The 22530-nt window shown below is 38.3% G+C and overlaps 1 protein-coding gene and 1 long non-coding RNA gene across 2 annotated transcripts in view; one reads left to right on the top strand and one right to left on the bottom strand.

The window, feature by feature from the left end:
• The first annotated feature begins 851 nt into the window (after window positions 1–851).
• On the top strand, window positions 852–2682 carry LOC139754017 (uncharacterized). The gene is made up of 2 exons (XR_011713804.1): window positions 852–989; window positions 2194–2682. It is a non-coding gene; the product is annotated as an uncharacterized lncRNA (long non-coding RNA).
• Window positions 1052–22530, bottom strand: part of S2P (membrane-bound transcription factor site-2 protease) — a 31431-nt gene continuing 9952 nt past the window's right edge. The window contains exons 5-9 of the mRNA XM_071670985.1: window positions 17933–18047; window positions 15716–15847; window positions 11304–11487; window positions 7757–7910; window positions 1052–7227 (exon numbers count right to left, since the gene is read on the bottom strand). Coding sequence (XP_071527086.1) covers window positions 6771–7227; window positions 7757–7910; window positions 11304–11487; window positions 15716–15847; window positions 17933–18047 — 1042 coding nt within the window. The 3' untranslated portion in view covers window positions 1052–6770. The remainder of the gene's footprint in view (window positions 7228–7756; window positions 7911–11303; window positions 11488–15715; window positions 15848–17932; window positions 18048–22530) is intronic.

Here is a 22530-nt window from a genome sequence, read left to right as displayed (position 1 = left end):
TTTTTTATAGAAGACCTAACATTAACACTTAAAACACGTATTGAAGAACTAGATGTTGTTTTGACTTTCATGTAGTCATCACGTTTACTGTGAAAAAATAATTACTTAGAAAAGGAGCACTGATTAGCAAGCACATGTAAGAAGGGAAATACTGTAGGTGTAAGAAAACAAAAACATAAAAATAATAATAGGAAACAGTAAAAGAGAAACAGGTTGTGGTAGATCTTCAAAGAACGTCATGGAGTTTGGAGAGCGAGACATAGGGCAATAGTATTAATACAAGCAAAGAAGACAATGATCAGTAAAGGATAGGGTGCTCTTTTCAATTTTCCCACTGCAGGGCCTCTAAGAAATGTCAAGGCCAGCTGGTCTCTTACATACCTTATTTTTTCATTTAAATTCTTCTCTCTCTTCCTAGAAACTTTTACGTGAACTGCATTGAGTATTAATCATTTGTATACTTTGTAATTGTACCTACCCTGAGTTGTTCCACCAATCCTCAGGCACTTCTTGATCCAAACATACTTTGAATATCCTTACCAACCACCAACCAATCAATAACATAGTCACCCATTCTTGATAAATTCAACAGCAATACCATTGACTTCAGGTGACCCATGAATGCGTCACAGTCAGCACCGCTAATGCTACACCACACAGGTCCATTTGGTGTTAGCTTTTCAAAATATTCATGTTAATACTTTTTAAAGGGTACATTTCCATGTTGTTAGATTTAAAATTTTGAGGAAAATTAATAAAGTACATATGCGGTTACTTCTTTCCTTGATAAGCAACTTCCAAAATACATGATAAATATATATAAAATTAGCCCTATGTCTAAGATGATATATCTTTTCCTTCCCCCAGATCAACACTCAAGCCATTTGCTTCCAGTGTTCCAACTCTTTGGCCTCCTCCACCAGGAACAGATACAGATAGTGTTGACAGTGTAGAGGCAGCAATACAAGCAACATTGAAAAATAATACAGGTACTTGATGCATGTTTCATATATGATATTTGTTATTGTCGAGGGAAAAATAATAAAGGTCCTTAAAGCATATTTCATATATTTGTTACTGTGATGATTTCACTTACAAAGTGGCATGATTATTTGCTGCCAGATGCTTGGGTTCCTGTATATGGATTATTCCTGTGAATTTTGTCAACTTATCTGTACTGCAGCTCCAAACCATAGAAGGAGCATAGCATATAGTTCTCCTCATAGGCTTATGTTGGGACTGTCTGAATGTGCAGTAATGTAACCAGGATGAGAAGGGAATGGTAGGCATTGTTTTGTAAAGGAGCCTAGATGTTCTGGCTGTGAGTGAAAGTAATCTTGAGGGGAAGAATAGTTTGGAAAAGCATAAGGAGTAAAGTTTCTAGTTAGTGCAACCGTGAGAGCAAAGGATGTGGTAGACCTTCTGCTGAGGTAGGAGTTGTGAGAATATGGTAAAGAGTATGAGTGAGTTCCAGACTGGTGAAGGTAAAAATGAAAGTATACTACAAGAGGTAGGTGATGATCAAGGTTTATGCACTTGGTAGCAAGAGGAGAGAGGAAGAGATGCAAGTCTTTTAGGAAAAAGTAAGTGATTGCTACTGAAATTTTGATATAAGGGATTGATTACTAGTGGTAGGAGATTTGAATAATATATTGAGTGATGTGACAGAGAGGTTATAACTGGGGGAGCATGGGGTAAATTCTTTAATTTCATATGTTTAAATGTAGTTAGTTATATAATCCAAGGACCTCCTTTATGGGGCTCCTACAGTTTCAAAGCTGTGCCGCAAGCATTAGTAAAGAAATTGTGAACTCCTTTTCATCTGCTGATGATGCCACAATATTTCTTAAGATGACTTGTCACTGGCAGTGTAATCACAAATGGTGAAGTTCAGTAACACCAGTGTAAAAGTATGTGTAGGATTGAAAGCATTTGGGCAGGGTGGTATATAGGGGAGTGACATGCTGTCAGTGGGTGGAATCAGGCACATGAAGCAGTTAGGTGAAACCACAGAAATTTGAAGACTTTTTTTGTCATTCTCATAATTTGAAATTCACTGACATATGTTACATAAATCAGAGGTCTAATTCTTAACCTGTCACAAAGTTGGTAAAAGTTTAAAAGTTCTGTCATATTAGCCATATTATTTGCATAAAAGTTTTCTCTTTAATAAGGTTCCTGTATACATTACAGATAATTCATCTAATAAATCCAAAGTTCAAGATCCTCAGGAAACACCTTCACCAAAAACCACATCACCAAAAGCAAATTTATTATCATACAAAGAAAATATAAAACCTGGAGTTGGAGATGGAAGCAAGCTTCGACCATCGGCAGCTCTTCAGTTAAATCTAGAATCTGACTCAGAATCATATGGTGTTAGTGCAGGGGGAGAGGCCTCCGATGAAGATGATTTTGATTTTTATGACAAATTTTAACATCTATGAAAGTCACTTTACAGGGAATTTTTTTATGTACAAAGTCAAATAGTGACCGAAGTCATCAATATTGTTTTAAAAAAAAGCCATGTCTCTAAATAATATTGTCATATTAATGGGTGCTTCTGATGGTGACTTTTTCTTTTATGACCAAATATTATCAATGTAAAGATCATATTCCTAGAAATCTGATTTACATATAATGACCATTATTACAACCAAAATAAAAATACATGCATATGCACAGCTGAATAAATCTCAACCTGAATGTTCAGGCCACAATAGCTCAAAGCCTTGTTCACTCCATTCGTCAATTTTCCCCTTGTTCCCTCCACTTTGGACATGCATGTCCTCTTGGTCTCATTTTGCTCATCCTCAAGTTATTTCAGGGCAACCTGGTCAGCTTTCTCACTCTTACTCTGCCTACTATAAAACCTCTCATCAATTGATTCATACTGATCACCCCATACTGACACATACTTCTTCCACACACCTCAATTACACCAGTGACTTCTCTACTGTATGACTTACTTCAATCTCCATAGTTCCATCTGCTGCCACATCCACTCCCTGTTATCAAAAGCACTGAACTTCTTAGTTCTTGTTTAGACTTGCTCTTAAGCCATCCAGTCTCATATCCTCGTAGCATTACACTGCCTTATGTTTTTCACATTAAATTTCAAATTCACTCTCCAAAACTCTGTCATTAGCTTCTGGAGTTTCTCACAAGTCTGCCAACAGCACTATTTCATCTGCAAACTTAGGTCACCCACTCCAAATATGTCACAGACCTGACCATATGTTCACCTCCCTCACCATTTTTTTCATAAACAGACTGAACAACCAAGGGAACATCACACATCCTTAATGCAGACTCTCCTTCACTGAGAACTACTCACCCCTTCTCCCATCCTTTTCACACAGATGCCTTACTGTTCTGATAAAAACTCCTCTGCATTTAGTAGCTTTCCATATACTACACATGTTCTTAGCATTTTTCCATAAGGCCCCGTGTCAACTCTTTCATAAGCCTTCTCCAGATTTCTATATGCCACATCCAGTTCACTCACTTTCAAGTATTTCTTTTACAAATTCTTCAGAACAAATAATTGGTCACCATCCCCTTTACCTCTTCTGAAGCTACATTATAGGTGGGCTAAAGAGTGAGCTTACATAGAGAGAACCTGGAAAAAACAACATTTTAGATACCTGGGAATGGATATGGTAGCAAATGGAACAATGGGAGATGAAGCCACAGGATGGGTGAGGGGATAATCCTGAGGGCAGTAAGGAATGTGTAGAGAGGTCACAGTTTATGAGGACAAAGATGGTTATGTTTCTTAGCACAGTAGTCCTAGCAATGCTGTATGGATACAAAGCATGGGCAATATAAAAAAAAAAAGTACTGAGGAAGATGAATGTGTTGGAAATTAAATGTTTGAGGATAATTGTGGTTAGGAGGGTTGAGTATGAAATGACAATGAGAGAAGTGTGTGCTAATAAGAAGAGTAGGAAGAAGTGGCCATTTAATTAACTGGATAGATAGTTCACAAAAATGGTAGGGAAAAAGGTATAAAAGCAGGATTGCTTGTATCTTCATATTAATGAGTGTTAGAAAGTGAGCTGATATACTTACTATACATCTGATGTTACTATATTCATAATTCATGATATGAATCACAACTCTGTTTGCAGAAAAGATCATCTGTCAGTCTTCATTCAGACAGTTATAAATCACAACCTATTTGCAGACAAGATCATCTGTCAGTCTTCATATGGACAGTGTTTTCAGGTGAACTGAATCACTACAAGACTGATATACTAGAATCCATAAGCCATGAAAGAATTCATGACTATTTCTATATAACACTATGTATGTAACACTAAAGAAAGTCATCTGCCAAGTTTAAGTGGATAACGTAGATAATTAATAATGATGATTCACTCTAGTATCTGGGAAATGAGCATGTTGGAATTACAGTAATGCATTGAGCATTGTGACAATTTTAGGTTTGCAGGGTGGAATGAAATTTGAACTGAAAGAGACCCTAATCAAAGGCAGAAGAATATTATTCAATAGTGGAGAAACAAAAATTCAATTTCAAGAGATCATGCACAATATGAAATTTAACGATCATGGTTAAAAGCATATTAATTTGTAGAGACACAAATGCTCTCTAAAGACAGCAAAGCCAACCTGCAAACCTAAATATGAATGGAATTTACTACATTTCTTCATTTTATAGCTCTGAGGCCAAGATCTTACACTGATATTGCAGAGTTAAAGATGTCTGAGTATTACCTTTGTTCCCAACATATGACAGATTTGGTCAATGCAATTTGGATGTCAAATATTAAGGGAAAAAAAGCTGAATATTCATAAGCAAAATTACCATTCCTAAAACATAAAAGGTGAACAATTTTATGCATGTTTACCACTCATAAACAGAGGCTGACATTAGTTAACAGCAAAACTAAAAATGTTAGTAATCACTGTGTCACAGACACCACTGCTAATACTCCTTTACACTTGTGCAAGTAATTCATTATTATAGCCATACAGCTCCAGGACCCAATTTATGACACTTCTGCTCCTTCCCATAGCTGGGAAATGATGGACTTTATTGGGGCAAGAAAGTCCTCAGTAAGGATACAGTCTCAATGAAGGTGCCTTCTCATTCACAGAGTAACCAACTGCAAGCAGACTACAGTAACTTCAGGACTAGATTAGCTTTGTCCTTATTTTTCCAAATAAATCTATGTCAACTACAGTTCTTGCACTTTACTGACAACCATACTGAACAGGTGATTGATCTGAATTGTAGTTTCAGTATTTTTTTTAACAAAAGAACATCTGAACTTGGGCACCTATGACAGCCCTACCACAGGAAAGATATTTCTTCCTTGGCTGCAATTTTTTCTTCATGAACACTTGCTATGCAAGTTATGTGGTGGTTGGTATATATTAGAGACCAGTATATGCTTAAAAGATTCACATTATCTTTTCTCCATCTTTCGTTCTTCATCTTACTCTCACTTACATCTGTATTTCCCCTGTCATATTTTGTTGCACTTTTATCTTTTGATATTTTTATACTTTGTCGCTGTCTCACATTCCTGTGCAACAATATTGAATTGTCTCAAGTATCTGATATCCAAAAATAAGAAGCATACTTCAGCATATATTTCAACCAGTGATAATGGTTGTTAAAATATTAATTGTATAAGGAAGATTATGTGTGTGCCACCTAAATTACAGTAACAGTAGTAACTTGAATTTTTAATTATTAGTTATACAACTCTAAGACACGTTTCACTGGGCCCCTGCAGCTTCAAGGCTGTTTTACAGTCTTGAATACGAAAATGAATTCCTTTAAAGTGAGAAATTCCTTGATAAGACTGTACTCCGTTTCATGAACTGACAATGATACAAGCTCATCAAAGATGACTCCTAACTTGAGGTGCATCCCCATGCAGGTAGAGCGTGGCAGCACCAAGCAACAATATGCAGACTGCTAAACATAGGCTTTACTTTCCATCAGCAGCTTTGAGGTACAGCATTTTAATGTCACATAACAGTTACTGTGAAACACCATCAAATAACTCAAAATAGAGTTACTTTATTGTAAAGTTACAGGAAGAATAAATGGCTTTGCATAAATCACAGTCAACACCAAACCAATCTTGCCTAAAACTCATTGTGAATGTGAGTTCCCATAGGTTTTGAATGCTGAACCATAACATTTCATTAAGCACTTTTTATATTATTGCATATCCTTGACACTGTCATTCCTTCATTCTTTTAAAGATCATAGAACAATAACAGATGGTTTCCTCAGAAGTTTCAAGATCTGTCCTTTTACATATTTGATTTCATGTTACATATTTATTCGGAATCTATGAACAATTAAATAGAAAAATTACATCTGAAATTACAAATATTACATACATTTCCACCCTAACTTCTCTTCAATCCACTCCTTCCCAATCATGGAAAATATACTCAGCATAAAATTACATTATAATATAATAAATAAAACATAATACCTATTAGATACACAGTTTTGTACAATGTCATATATTAAATATTAAAAAAATTTACAAATTAAAAATCAACAAAAGAAAATCCTACCATATCTACACCTAGATAACTTTTGTCAAAACCTTCCTATGAAAAAATGAAAAGCACTTTCTATAAGACTAGACATCATGACAAATAAAATTTCTAGAAAAACAACATAAAAACTGGACAATGCAAACATCACAATACTGTATACCACACTGTGAAAATAAAAAACCAAGGTACAAGGGGTCTATTTTTCATCACAGTATTTATATGATGCTCCAAATACCAATTACAATATTCAAAAATAACAATACAGTTCCTATCACTGTAATAATTACATGGATAATTCTTCTTGTTACTTGATCACATCTCGATGCCAAAATTAGATCAATGACTGCACCAGAAATCCAGTAGCCATCCAGATGCAAAACGGGGACCATGTTCAGGACTGCTAAGGCTCCTGAGAACTTTACCATGTAGTCGCAAAAAATCTCAATGGTATTGGGCCAACTCAGAGGAAGGAAAGAAAACTTGGGTATAAAACTTGTTAAGAATACTGTATGATACAGATATACAGGTGGCCCTAAGTAAAGTACATCCTCCTTGCGTTCTCCATTTGGTCCTCGTCTACTGATCTGTAGGAGTCTTGATGCATTTCTCAGAGATGGTGCAAAGCAATGGGTGTCAGTAGGGCAGACAACAGAGTTGATGCATGTCTTGGTACTGAAAAATATAAAATATTATCACTGTATCCATTAGGTTTATATTAAAATATATACAAAATTTTTTCTTTATTCATGGTACAAACCCATTTTTCACAATATATGTGATATGTAGTGGCATCCTTCGGGGTGAATGAGGAAGAATTTGCAAATTCATGGCCTTTTTCATGTAAGATCAGTGTTCTACAGACATAAACCATTACTTTGTATTTAAATACAAGTTAAATCTCCCTTTGTGAATTTTATGACCTTTTCAGCAAATGAAGCAGATCTAACTAAATGAAAACAGTAAAAACACTAACCAAGTCCAAAGACAGGACACATACCAATCCTGCAACAGCTTTAACTTGAGCCAATTATTAACACTATGCTACTTCTGACATTAAATCTGTTTTCCTGGAATTTCTTCTTTGTTTCTAACAACTACCACAGCATCAAATATTCATTAAGTATGAGTGTGCTTAACTACCGCATAAAATGTTATAAGATTACAGTTAAAACATCATGACAATTATAATGTGTTCACTAACCTCATAGAGACGGCCATGCGTGCTGGCAAACATGAAAATGGCTGCATTGCTGCAACCCCTGTGTCCACTTCTCTATCTTCCATTAACTCAAAGCATAAATGGGCTTCGCTATCCCCACTGCAACACTGGACTGAACCATCTGCACCCTCAAAAGCTGAAATTCATAGGCAATTTACTAAATGATTTGTGAAAAAGTATGCTTGTTTGTCTTCTAGACAAACTCTAAAGGTATCATGAATGTGATGAACTAAATGCTTTCCTGTTCAATCTCTGCACATAAACACCTATAATTAAAGAAACAAGACTTAGAAGACATCAAGTAATTTCAGTACTATGAGTTTAAGAGGAAAATAATAAAAGGTTTTGAAACTTTCAAAGGATATGTCCAAAAATTAGATGATCAAGCACTTACATGTCAGTGCTCATGACCTCCCCAGCAACGTCGTCCCACCATCAAAACCTATCCCTGGTTAACCCAAGGAAGATTTTTAAGACCAGAAGTATTGAAGCAAACCCACATTTCAGCTGCCAAACAAGAAAAGCAATCCAAAACTCCTAGGAAAAGTCTCTTAAAGAAGCATTCAACATCCGTCTGCAAAAAGATCCTTCAAATTCCCTCTCACAGTCAGCTGCCTAACCCCTGCCTATGAAGGAAATGACATGCAAAGGACTTGCATTTATAAAGAGATACAAGGACTGGAGTGAGCAACAGTGGAGTACAGTGATGTTTTCCGATGAAAGTCCCTTCAAGAGTGTGTAGTCAAGGGAGAGTGAGGACACAGGAGGGTACCTGCCATTATGATTCTCATTTCACATCCAGACTGGATACTGATCTGGGATTGCTTTTGTTGTGCAATGTTAAGGGAATGGTTGTATTTCTTACCTAAAAACACTACAATGACTGGAGAGAGCTAGAGCTAGAGGACCATCTGCTTTCTTTTTTCAGAGGTTCATGTGTAAGATTATTTTTGCAGGATAGTGTCCCATGCCAAAAGGCTAGAAAGATGATGAACTGGTTATCAAAGAAACATATTCAACTGCTGGAGTGGCTGGGGAAATAAGAAGACCTTAACTCAATCAAGAACTGCTGAAACCAAATGAAAGTCAAACCTTCCTTCCTGCATAATTTCATCAGTGCCTCACTTCACTCAGAAGATCAAGACCCTAATTACCCAAAATATGCACATAGAATACTTCTGGAAGCTTGCAAATTCCATGCAAAGACATCTGATGGTAACCAAGGCCAAAGGAAAGATGACAAAGTATCAAAATGTAAGTGTGACATCATCTTAAAAAATATGTGGGGGCAGACATGGTCTCGCAGACCCTGTTTCTACATACTCATTTTTTTCATGCTTGTTCAGTGTTTCCCACATTAATGACATCATTTAGCTCTCTCAACTACTCTTCCTACTAATACACCCATTCTTACTCTTCCAACTCTATTTAACCATTTTCTTACTTAATGAAACTATCTCCCCGCATATTTTCCTTAAACATTTCATTTCCAACACATCCAACTTACTAAGCACATCCTTATCTATAGCCCATGCCTTGCATCCATACATCACTGGAATCATTCCACCTTAAAACCTACCAGTTTTTACCCTCCCAGGTAATAGCTCTGTTTCACACATTCCCAAATCCTCCAAGCTCTATTTCACACATTCCCAAATCCTCCAAAAACATTTGCCCCCTCACCCATCCTAAGACTCATTTCCACAGTTCCATGGTTCCATTTGCTTCCATGTCCACTCCGATGCATATAAAACTCTTAAATTCCATATTTTCTCCATTCAAACTCACAATTAAAGTATCCCTCTTCCTTTCTAAACCTAATAACCTTACTTTTATTCAAATTTACTGTCAACTTCCTCCTTTTGCACACTCTCCCAAAATCAGTCACCAACTGCTGCAGTTTGTAACTCAAATCTGCCACCAGTGCTCTGAAAAAAAGAAAAAAAAAAAAAAAAATTCCAGCCCCCCTCAATCCCCCACCCTTTACAGACCATATACTTATCTCTCTTTCCAAGACCCTTGCATCTACCTACCTAACCATCCCATGCATGAACAATTTAAATAGCTGGGGTGGCCCACCACCTGGAACTACTCACTCTCCTCTCTTCCTGCTCGTACACATGCCATACACTCTAGATGAATACTTCTCTGCATCTAGTAGTTTTCCTCCTTCACCACATAACCATAAAACCCTCCACAAGGCATCCCCATCAATCCAATCATATACTTCTCCAAACCTATAAATGCTACATACAAATCTTTCTGTTTCTGGAAAAATAAAAATTCACTGCCCCCTCCCAGACCACATACTTGCCCTTTTTTCGAAGACCCTTGTATTTACCTCCCTCACCATCCCATCCATAAACAATTCAAACAGCCAAGGTGACCCACCTTCACCTGGAAACTCATTCGCCTCTCTTCCTACTTGAATACATGCCATACACTCTCGATGAAAACTTCCCACGGCTTCTAATAGGTTTCCTCCTTCACCACATAGCCATCAGACCTTCCACAAGGCATCCTTATCAATCCAATCATATGCTTCTCTAAACCCACAAATGCCACAACAAATCCTCCTGTTTCTCTAAACACATAATACACATTCTTTTAAGTAAACAGCTAATCTTCATATCTAATACCACTCCTGAAACAATATTGTTCCTCCCCAATCTGATACTCAGGATATGCATTCAGCTTGAGATGTGTGAGTCCCTGAAGATGACTGATGGGAAAGTAACCAATCAGCTAAGTAATTTCCATGAGTCTATGTTGCTGATCACCATGATGGGTTGTAAAATGTCTTCAAAGACTGTGTACAGCACAGAAAGAAAACTTTAATAATAAGCAACAGAATTCTAGATCTATCTATCATCTCTTGACACCTGAGAACTCCCTCAAGGGGGTTGCCACAGCAAAAGTATCTCCATGAGTGATGAAATCCAGTGCCACTTCTTAGCCTTTAGTACCTCACCTTAATAGGCCACTGGTAGCGAGCAATTCCAGCACAGTGTTTTCAGAGGGCCCTAACTAATGTTCCCAAAGGCTACTATTCCCAAATGTTTGAACCTACTACTCTTACCTAATGCTCCCAGCTAATGTTCCTACCTACTACTTCTACCTTGTGTTTCTACCTGATGCTTCTTTCTAATGTTCCAGTCTACAATTTCTATCTAATGCTCCTACCATTTTGTCAAAAGACAGGGATAGTGTACTGCACTGACAAGAAAATGTAGAATCAGGAAGAAAGTTTTGCGAGTTGTGTCATCGAATGTTATGTGACAAATTGTGTTTGTGGACAGAATGTCAGCACTCTATGTGTGGGTGAGGAAGAAAGAAAAGGCAGCTATTGGGGTCAAAGGAGAGCAACTTGACAGCCATTGCAGTGCTGGCTCATTACACATCCATCACTGACTCTCCTGATACCCAGGCAAGTGGTACTGGTAGTATAACTCCCTAGTTTGTGGCTGCCTACCAACAACTACTTCTAGACCCCATGCAATGTAATAATCAGATAATCAAACACACTCACCATGGTGGATGGTTTCATCATACATGTGAATGACAGATTCTGGCACACAAAAACCAACTTGATCAGATGTAATGCTGGTCACAAGAGATTGTTGCCAGTCATCTATACTAGTAACTGGCCACCTGTTGATTGCTGTGATAACATCACTGACTTCTAGACCCGTAGGACCCAGAGCAGGAGAGTCCTGTAAGAAAACTGTATTGTCAATATAATGAACACTATACGGTATAAAGTGTATGGGATTGTGTAGTAATATGCAAAGATAAGCCATGTCCAACATACATCCTAGCTTCGCAAGGAAATTTAGACTGAATTCTTCATGTGTGGAACCACCTTCCTCTGAAACACCCCTTCAAACTAACACAGTATTGCCTCCATCCCATGATCAGAATCAAGCATGCCCACATTGGGGGCATCGATGCATGCATAAAGTGTGCATTAACCCTTGAATACCAAGTGTGCACAGTAAAACTGACATGAGATAGCCATACATCCACACAGCAAAAGTTTGTTATGATGTTAAAACAAGGTCTTTTTCTTAGAGAACTAATCCAGATGCTCATTACCCTCTTATACTTCAAGATTTAACCTCATCCTCCAGCAATGATTTCTACACGTACATTAAAAAAATTATGCTTTTGTTTTATGAAATGACAGGGTGACATCAAAAGTGAGTAAATGGCACACAAGCAAACAGCTTTTGGGAGCAAACATCAAATACCTGTAGAGGAGGAAAAATGAACCAATATTGTGGTGTAGGGTAAGAGGATCAAGTTTTGAAATTAACCCAAGAGAGTTTTTAAGTAGGATCACTTTTGACTAAACTCTGTCAAGTCAATTAAGGATGCACAGCTAGAACCATTCCAGAAGTGAGAACAGTACTCCATACTAGCACAAATCAATCCTTTGTATTTTGTATAAACATAGCAACTATTATCATTTATCTATTTTTCATTTATTCATTTTTTTGTTGTACCTAGTCACCATCTCCTGCATCAGCGAGGTAGTGCAAGGAAACAGACGAAAGAATGGCCCAACCCACCCACATACATATGCATAAACGCCCACACACGCACATATACATATCTTTACATTTCAAAGTATAAATACATATACATACACAGACACACACATATATACACATGTACATATTCATACTTGCTGCCTTCATCCATTCCTGTTGCCACCCTGCCACACATGAAATGGCACCCCCCTCCCCCTGCACGAGTTAGTGCTAGGAAAAGACAACAAAGGCCACATTCGTTCAAACTCAGTCTCTAGCTGTCATGTGTAATGCACCAAAACCACAGCTCCATTTTCACATCCAGGCCCCAGAAAACTTTCCATGGTTTACCCCAGAAGCTTCACCCAGATTCTTAGAGGCAGACCTAGTGGTGAACAACATGAGTATATCTAGAAATACAGTAAAACAATTGTTATTCAAAATGCTTGGGGAATCAGCCGTTTAGAAAAGAAAATTCCAGTTATTCGAGGTTTTGTAAATATATTAAATAATTTAGGAACTATAATATTCTAAAATTATTCAAACAGAAGAAATACAATATTAACATATGAAAGCATATGCCTCGACCTTCTTATGCAGCTTGGTAATCTTATAAATAATTGTCATGCTGATACTGAAGTCCTTAAATGCTGCCTTGGACTTGCCCTGCACAACTCCATATTCTCTTCAAGGCCTTAAAATTCCTCTTGCACTTTGTGTGAGATGTAAATGGCTTTGAGGAGCTGTCAGGCAACTGTTGACAATGCCTGAAAGGGGCCACAGTCCACAATAGGAATCCAGGGTGCACATAATACATAACTGTGCATGACCAGCACACTACAACATGCCAGAAAGCACATAGGAGATAGTGAACAGTTACCCGAGCCACAAAATACTGAGTGGTGAGTAAACTCATTGCTGTAACATGATTTGAAAGATTTTAACATATCTTTTTTAATTTTTTGAATCTTTTTGGAAAGTGGAGGGCTGCCAACTGAAATAAAAAAACATACATTGTTTTGCACATATTGTCTTAAGTCATGAATAACATAGGTTTTATTTTATCATACTATACATACTAAAACCAACTGATAAGTAAGAGTGGCTGGCATGTGTGGGGAAGACAGTGAAGGTTTAATTTCTTTTAATGCACGTGGTTTCCTACTCTACTCTTATTTATTGAACAGGTGCATTGTTAATGGTAAATAACAAGAAAATTTTCATAATCAGTGCACTACACATGCTAAAAATGAGTGTGACAGATTTTTTGGCAAGTGTAAGGAGGTTATTGGAGGTATCTTCCTTTAGAAATATTCTAGCTCTATATCTATCATCTGTTACCAAAGTCCTCCATTACCAAATGATCCTGTCAAAATCCCTCTTTAAGTCACTTAATACTTCACATTTCTCATGTCCTTCTTCAAATTCCTCACCAAATGACATATATAATGAGCATTTCTCATCAAGGTCATCCAACACAGTATATATAATCCAAGGGGGTCATCATGAATGCAAATCCTAAAGGTAAATAACCATATACCTACAGTGGTGGTTGAAGTGTTCATTTGGCTAGCAAAATATTTTTGCATGCTTTTCTGGCTACCAGGATCTCCATAAGCTATTAACGGTGTAGTATATCAGATGGATATACAGGCACACCACTGATTTTCCGGCACTCTTGGTTCTAAAGCCTTGCTGGATTAACCATTTTGCCAGACCAACTGTGGTCACACAATAATTCATCAACACACCTCTAACCCACTAATTATACATCTCTCATGTGTCTAACATATACCATGGACTGCTAGAAATTTAAATAAAACAAATATTACCCCAAGATGGTAAGTCTGTCCTTAGATTGTTAGAATCCTGTGGGGTCTTCTTCGTCTTCTGTTGTTAGTGTTTTCCTCGGTGAGCATCAACAGAATAATGCAGTTTCGTTTGCATTATACACCCACTCAAGACTGAGGTGCTTATCAGCTATGAGTTTCGCAAATTCATTCACATACTTGGCAGCTCCTTCGTGGTTTGCAAACCGCTTTTCTCCGCACCCTTTATTCATGGAAATTCCATGACACTTCTTGAATCTTTGAGGCCATCCTTTACTACAGTCACACTCATGTTGTAATTTAAATTCTTTATGGAACAACTCAGCCTGATCCATTATCATGCTACCTAACAAGTCCACTCCATGACTCCAACGCTGTTGAAACCATTCCATCATCACTCGATCATGCTTAGCACTCTTACCATCTTTCATAGTTTTTGCTTCTTGGAATCGCTGTCTGCATAGAATTTTAATATTTTCTCCCTCTGCTTCCATATATCATAAACAGTTGATGAACCAATACTGTAGATATCACACAGCTTATGCACCGAAACATCACGGACCATTTTTTTTCAACAGTTCTACTTTATCTTGGATAGATATGGACTGGTGTTTATGTATGACACCACGACTGACACTCATATGTCTTAGAAGTCATTTTCTTTTTTTTCATACTATTCGCCATTTCCCGCATTAGCGAGGTAGCGTTAAGAACATAGGACAGAGCCTTTGAGGGAATGTCCTCACTTGGTCCCTTCTCTGTTCCTCTTTTGGAAAATTAAAAAACAGCCTCCCGCTCCCTCCCCTTTTAGTCGCCTTCTACGACACGGAGGGAATACGTGGGAAGTATTCTTTCTCCCCTATCCCCAGGGATAGCTAAGGTTGAATTTAAACAAAATAAGCTAAGAATCTCACAGAACTGCAGTGTCACCACCAACAAGTGCAGTGTAAAGAATGCAACTAAGCGTGCCCTACACACAACGCCATCTGTGGCCACCCAGTAAACTATTCTAGTGGCTGCGGTAATTTCAAGTTCCCTTGTGTAATTTTGTCTGGACTAAAGGTGTCGAACTATCAGTTGCCGGAAATTTGGTGGTGTACCTGTATAAAGATGTGGAAAGACTTAAATCATATAATGATGTTGATGGAAACAACAGTCTTTAGGATCATCAGATAATAATGGGAACCATGTCAGGGTTTTAAGTGCAAAACTAACACAAAGCAACATTATAAAAAACTAATAAAAACCTGTCATATAGAATTTTCACAAAGACTTTTTTGTCTATTTGTCTGAGTCACCACCTAAATATTACAAACTTGTTTATTAACACAATTATGATTTTACAGGAAAACTAATATGAGACCTAACTCTGGAGAGCTATGAATGTTGATATAAAACATGGAAAGTAGTCTTTCTTTGAAAATAATTCTGTCCAAATGCTGTCATAATGCTCACTAAGCAATTGCAAAGGCAGTCTTTTTCATAACTTGGTCATGAGTGATAAAGGAAAATGAAACATTTTCTATAACCTCGTAAAAATTAACTCTACCAAACATACACAATACTATAGCTTGTCTAACCTGTGATATTCTCACGACAGTCAGACCATGACCAGTGATGTAGAATGGCTGTAAGATATATGGAGAAGAGAGTCCAATACCAACTGCCAGTAATACAAGAACAATATTGTGCCACACTCCTGCACAAAGTATCTGAAATCAAGGATATGAAAAATTAGTCTGTGAGATTGCAGTACCATAAAGAAAACCTGCTCAGACAAATGACAAGTATTTTTCTGTGAGACCGTACTTGCTTTTAAACTTCACAAAGACTCATCATAGAGACTAGCTGGATTGAATTTTTCCCATACATCTCAAAAGAAAAGTAGCATGGTACAACCTTTACAGCAGCGAGAAAAAATATGCCACTGTGGGATCCCCATTTATGCATACCTCTGGATATCTCCAAACAATATCCTATCCATATATGGTCATACTGAGCAGAAATGAGGTTGGCTCATATAAATCTAATGAATGATTGAAGAAGCAGTACTCTATGTCTCTGAATTAGCCCATTTTTGATGGTTACTACATTCAGTGTGGGGTTTCACAAAACTGGAATATATCAACTTTCAATTTGTAATTGTCAACACCATTAAAGCATTTCATTTACACATACATATATTAGGTTTATTCATAAAGTTGTCCAGATGTGCTATGAAGGATGAAAAGAGGAACAAGAAAATGTTAGTCTGATCTTTAAACTAAGAGAGCTTAATTATGATGAATTCAATAACATCTTAATTGTCTTACTTAATAGTTCCTTATAGAGGTAAAAAACTAAATTAAGATCAAAAATTTCCTTAAAATGTTTACTTGAATCATGGATAAATCACTGTTCAATAGATAATTTGGTCCTTTCAGTATGATACAGAGTGCACTCAGTAGACTCTCATGAATCACCATTCCTAGAAATATGGATTAAGATGAAAATGTAAATATCCCTGGTCATTGGCTGCCTACCAACTATGACTTAATAATAATAATTTTTTCAAACATATTCGCTATTTCCCCTAATAGCGAGGTAGCATTAATAACGGGACTGAACCTTAGAGAGAACATCCTTAATAATAATAATAATTTTTTTTTTTTTTTTTTTTCATACTATTCGCCATTTCCCGCGTTTGCGAGGTAGCGTTAAGAACAGAGGACTGGGCCTTAGAGGGAAAATCCTCACCTGGCCCCCTTCTCTGTTCCTTCTTTTGGAAAATTAAATAAAAATGAGAGGGGAGGATTTCCAGCCCCCCGCTCCCTTCCCTTTTAGTCGCCTTCTACGACACGCAGGGAATATGTGGGAAGTATTCTTTCTCCCCTATCCCCAGGGATGAATAATAATAATAACAATAATATTCTTATTCATCAATTTATCATACTTTGACACTATCTCCCGAGTTAGCGGGGTAGCACAAGGAAATAGACGAAAGAATGGCCCAACCCACCAACATATACATAATAATAATAATAATAATAATAATAATAATAATAATAATAACAGCCGCCGACTAGGGATGTATATTACCAGTACTACCCACCTGAGTATTGGGAAGGTTTGTAATGCCTGCATAGTTAGCCAGCACTTCAGTGGTTGTCAAGTTGCACTCCTCTGACCCAGGTAGCTGTCTTTTCTATCTGCCTCACCCACACATGGATGAATGGCATTCTGTCCACAATCTCTCCTTGTCATACATAAATCTTCACAACACTTTACTCACAGCCCATTCGTGGTGACATTAGATTTTCCTGCACTGAGCACTATACGCTAGCTCTGCCTTTTGGCTAAATATTATGAGCAATAGATAGAAGTAGAAGACAGAAACATTTAGGCAGGAGCTATAGGTAGAAACATTAAGCAGAAATAGTAGGCACGAATGTTAGGCAGGAACATTTGGTAATAGTCAGTAGGAACATTGGGTAAGAGCCACTGCAAACATTGTGCTTGAGTTGCCCTTTGCCAGTGGCCTTTTAACAGTGAGGCACTAAAAGCTAAGAATTGGCAATGCAGTCCACTAATTAAGGAGACTTTAAAGCCGTGGCCACCCACTTGAGGGAGTTCCAGTTGGGACCAGGCATCAGAGATATAAACAGATAGTAAATAGATAATAAGAAATAATGGAATTTATGAAATAAAAACAAAAGTAAAAGAAGGAAGAAAAGTTGTAACAATGTAAAATAAGCCAAAGTTCATGGTTTCTTAAAAATAATATTTATTTCCAAAAGAATGCTAAGTGTGTTCCTTACCTTTAGTTGTCTGAATGGAGTGAGGGTTCGAATCTCTTCAGTTGGGACATCTACATATGCTCCAGGCAAAATGAACATTAAAAGGAAACCAAAACCATTTACATGGACATCTTCTCTGAAAAAAAAAAATACATATCAACCATAAAAAGCGGAAGGATATCTTTGTCAGATGTAAAAGATACTAAGATCTTTCATGTATCAGCATACCCTGAAAGCTTGTTCTGAGGCTACTTGGAATGTTATCCTATGTTAAAAGCAAAGATAATGGATGTGGGTCAGAGGGAGATCATCTAGAACAAAGAAGATTCTCACTTTTCCTACTTGCACATGCATTAATCCCTTTGGGATTCCCAATAATAACTGTTTGCAAAAAAATAGAAATCTGTTGGACAGGAATATGGTATGCCAGGCCGGAACTCCTCAAAAGTATAACAAAAATAATTTTCTGCATCAAAGCTAGGTGTTTGCTAACTACTAAATCAGTCATAATGACAGCCCAAAGATGAAGAGAAGCAGGAAGAGGTAAAAGGTCAATGTGCCCAGAAAGTATGAAAAGTAAATTTAGGATATTTCTAGCCTGTTATGAAAATACAGCATTCTCCCTCTCCTTGCACTGCCTAAATATGTGGCATTCAAAATTAAACAATGATCTCTATCACTTTCTCTTAATGTTCAATATATGTATATATAATTTTTTTTTTATTATACTTTGTTGCTGTCTCCCGTCTTAGCGAGGTAGTGCAAGGAAACAGATGAAAGAATGGCAAAATCCACCCACATACACATGCATATACATACACGTCCACACATGCACATATACATACCTATACATCTCGATGTATACATATATATACACACAGACATATACAGATATACACCTGTGCATAATTCATACTGTCTGCCCTTATTAACTCCCATCGCCATCCCGCCACATATGAAATGACAACCCCCCTTCCCATGCATATTCGTGAGGTAGCGCTAGGAAAAGACAACAGAGGCCACATTCGTTCACATTCAGTCTCTAGCTATCATGTATAATGCAGTGAAACCACAGCTCCCTTTCCACATCCAGGCCCCACAGAACTTTCCATGGTTTACCCCAGACACTTCCATGCCCTGGTTCAATCCACTGACAGCACGTCGACCCCAGTATACCACATCATTCCAATTCACTTTATTCCTTGCACACCAATCACCCTCCTGCATGTTCAGGCCCTGATCACTTAAAATCTTTTTCACTCCATCTTTCCACCTCCAATTTGGTCTCCCATTTCTCGTTCCCTCCACCTCTGACACATATATTCTCTTTGTCAATCTTTCCTCACTAATTCTCTCCATGTGACCAAACCATTTCAAAACACCCTCTTCTGCTCTCTCAACCATACTCTTTTTATTACCACACATCTCTCTTATCCTTTCATTACTTACTCAATCAAACCACCTCACACCACATATTGTCATCAAACATCTCATTTCCAACACATCCATCCTCCTCCGCACAATTCTATCTATAGCCCATGCCTAGCAACCATATAACATTGTTGGAACCACTATTCCTTCAAACATACCCATTTCTGCTTTCCAAGATAATGTTCTTGCTTTCCACACATCTTTCAACACTCCCAGAACTTTCGCCCCCTCCCCCACCCTGTGACTCTCTTCTGCTTCCATGGTTCCATCCGCTGCCAAATCCACTCCCAGATATCTAAAACATTTCACTTCCTCCAGTTTTTCTCCTTTCAAACTTACCTCCCAATTGACTTGTCCCTCAACCCTACTTGCTCTTATTCACATTTACTCTCAGCTTTCTTCTTTCCCATACATTCCTCACGTGTCGTAGAAGGCGACTAAAGGGGACGGGAGCAGGGGGCTAGAAACCCTTCCCTCCTTGTATTTTAACTTTCTAAAAGGGGAAACAGAAGGAGGAGTCATAAGGGGAGTGCTCATCCTCTTCGAAGGCTCAGATTGGGGTGTCTAAATGTGTGTGGATGTAACCAAGATGAGAAAAAAGGAGAGATAGGTAGTATGTTTGAGGAAAGAAACCTGGATGTTTTGGCTCTGAGTGAAACGAAGCTCATTCACCAACTTCAGCAGTCTCTCACAGGAATCTGCCACCAGTGCTGTATAATCAGCAAACAACAACTGACTTACTTCCTGGGACCTCTCATCCCCCAGAGACTGATACCTGCCCCTCCCCAAGACTCTTGCATTTACCTTCCTAACCATCCTATTCATAAACACATTGAACAACCTTGGTGACATCACATTCCCCTTCCACAGAACAGCCTTCACTTGGAACCATTCACTCTCCTTTCTTCCTACTCTAATACAAAAGCCTTATACTCTTGATAAAAACACTTCTCACTGCTTCTAACAGCTTTCCTCCGACATCATTTAACTTTAAGACATTCCGCAAAGCATCTCTATGAACCCTATTGTGTGCCTTTAGCAGATCCATAAATGCCACATTATGAATCCAGCTGTTTTTCTATGTATTCTCACACACATTCTTTACAGCAAACACCTGATCCATATATCCTCTACCACTTCTGAAACCACTCTGCTCCTCCCCAATCAATACCCTCCCATGCATATTAACAGGTATACTAAACAAACTTAACAGGTATACTAAACATACCCAGAAAGCAAAAATGGGTATGTTTGAAGGAATAGTGGTTCCGACAATGTTATATGGTTGTGAGGCGTGGGCTATAGATAGAGTTGTGCGGAGGAGGGTGGATGTGTTGGAAATGATATATTTGAGGACAATATGCAGTGTGAGGTGGTTTGATCGAGTAAGTAGAGAAAGGGTAAGAAGATGTGCGGTAATAAAAAGAGTGTGGTTGAGAGAGCAGACGGGGGTTTTTTGAAATGGTTTGGTCACATGGAGAGAATGAGTGAGGAAAGATTGACCAAGAGGATATATGTGTCAGAGGTGGAGGGAACGAGGAGAAGTGGGAGACCAAATTGGAGGTGGAAAGATGGGGTGAAAAAGATTTTGAGTGATCAGGCCTGAACATGCAGGAGGGTAAAAGGCATGCAAGGAATAGAGTGAATTGGAACGATGTGATACACCAGGGTCGACGTGCTGTCAATGGATTGAACCAGGGCATGTGAAGTGTCTGGGGTAAACCATGGAAAGTTCTGTGGGGCCTGGATGTGGAAAGGGAGCTGTGGTTTCGGTGCATTATACATGACAGCTAGAGACTGAGTGTGAATGAATGTGGCCTTTGTTGTCTTTTCCTGGTGCTACCTCATGCACATGCAGGGTGAGGGGGTTGTTACTTCATGTGTGGTGGGGTGGCGACAGGAATGAATAAGGGCAGACAGTATGAATTATGTACATGTGCATATATGTATATGTCTGTGTGTGTATATATATGTATACGTTGAGATGCATTGGTATGTATATGTGCATGTGAGGACATGTATGTATATGCATGTGTATGTGGGTGGGTTGGGCCATTCTTTCGTCTGTTTCCTTGCGCTACCTCGCTAATGCGGGAGACAGCGACAAAGTATTATAATAATATGATAATAACCAAACAACTCTGTAGTCTGAACACTCACCTTTATCCCCCTTGCCTTTATATATATAATGGCACTATATATTTATATTATTTTGCTTTGTCGCTGTCTCCCGCGTTTGCGAGGCAGCGCAAGGAAACAGACGAAAGAAATGGCCCAACCCACCCCCATACACATGTATATACATACACATCCACACACGCAAATATACACACCTATACATCTCCATGTACACATATATATACATACACAGACACATACATATATACCCATGCACACAATTCACACTGTCTGCCTTTTTTATTCATTCCCATCGCCACCTCGCCACACATGGAATACCATCCCCCTCCCCCCTCATGTGTGCAAGGTAGCGCTAGCAAAAGACAACAAAGGCCCCATTCGTTCACACTCAGTCTCTAGCTGTCATGCAATAATGCCCGAAACCACAGCTCCCTTTCCACATCCAGGCCCCACACAACTTTCCATGGTTTACCCCAGACGCTTCACATGCCCTGATTCAATCCATTGACAGCACGTCAACCCCGGTATACCACATCGATCCAATTCACTCTATTCCTTGCCTGCCTTTCACCCTCCTGCATGTTCAGGCCCCGATCACTCAAAATCTTTTTCACTCCATCTTTCCACCTCCAATTTGGTCTCCCACTTCTCCTCGTTCCCTCCATCTCCGACACATATATCCTCTTGATCAATATTTCCTCACTCATTCTTTCCATGTGCCCAAACCATTTCAAAACACCCTCTTCTGCTCTCTCAACCACGCTCTTTTTATTTCCACATGTCTCTCTTACCCTTACATTACTTACTCAATCAAACCACCTCACACCACACATTGTCCTCAAACATCTCATTTCCAGCACATCCACCCTCCTGCGCACAACTCTATCCATAGCCCACTCCTCGCAACCATACAACATTGTTGGAACCACTATTCCTTCAAACATACCCATTTTTGCTTTCCGAGATACTGTTCTCAACTTCCACACACTATATATACATTCCACAAATCCTCAGGTACCTCATCATGATCAACACATACTTAGTCTTAA

The sequence above is a fragment of the Panulirus ornatus genome, chromosome 16 (genome assembly GCF_036320965.1).
Source record: "Panulirus ornatus isolate Po-2019 chromosome 16, ASM3632096v1, whole genome shotgun sequence".
Lineage (NCBI taxonomy): Eukaryota > Metazoa > Arthropoda > Malacostraca > Decapoda > Palinuridae > Panulirus > Panulirus ornatus.
Note: the sequence above shows the minus strand (reverse complement) of the source record. Positions and strands in the feature narration are given on the sequence as shown.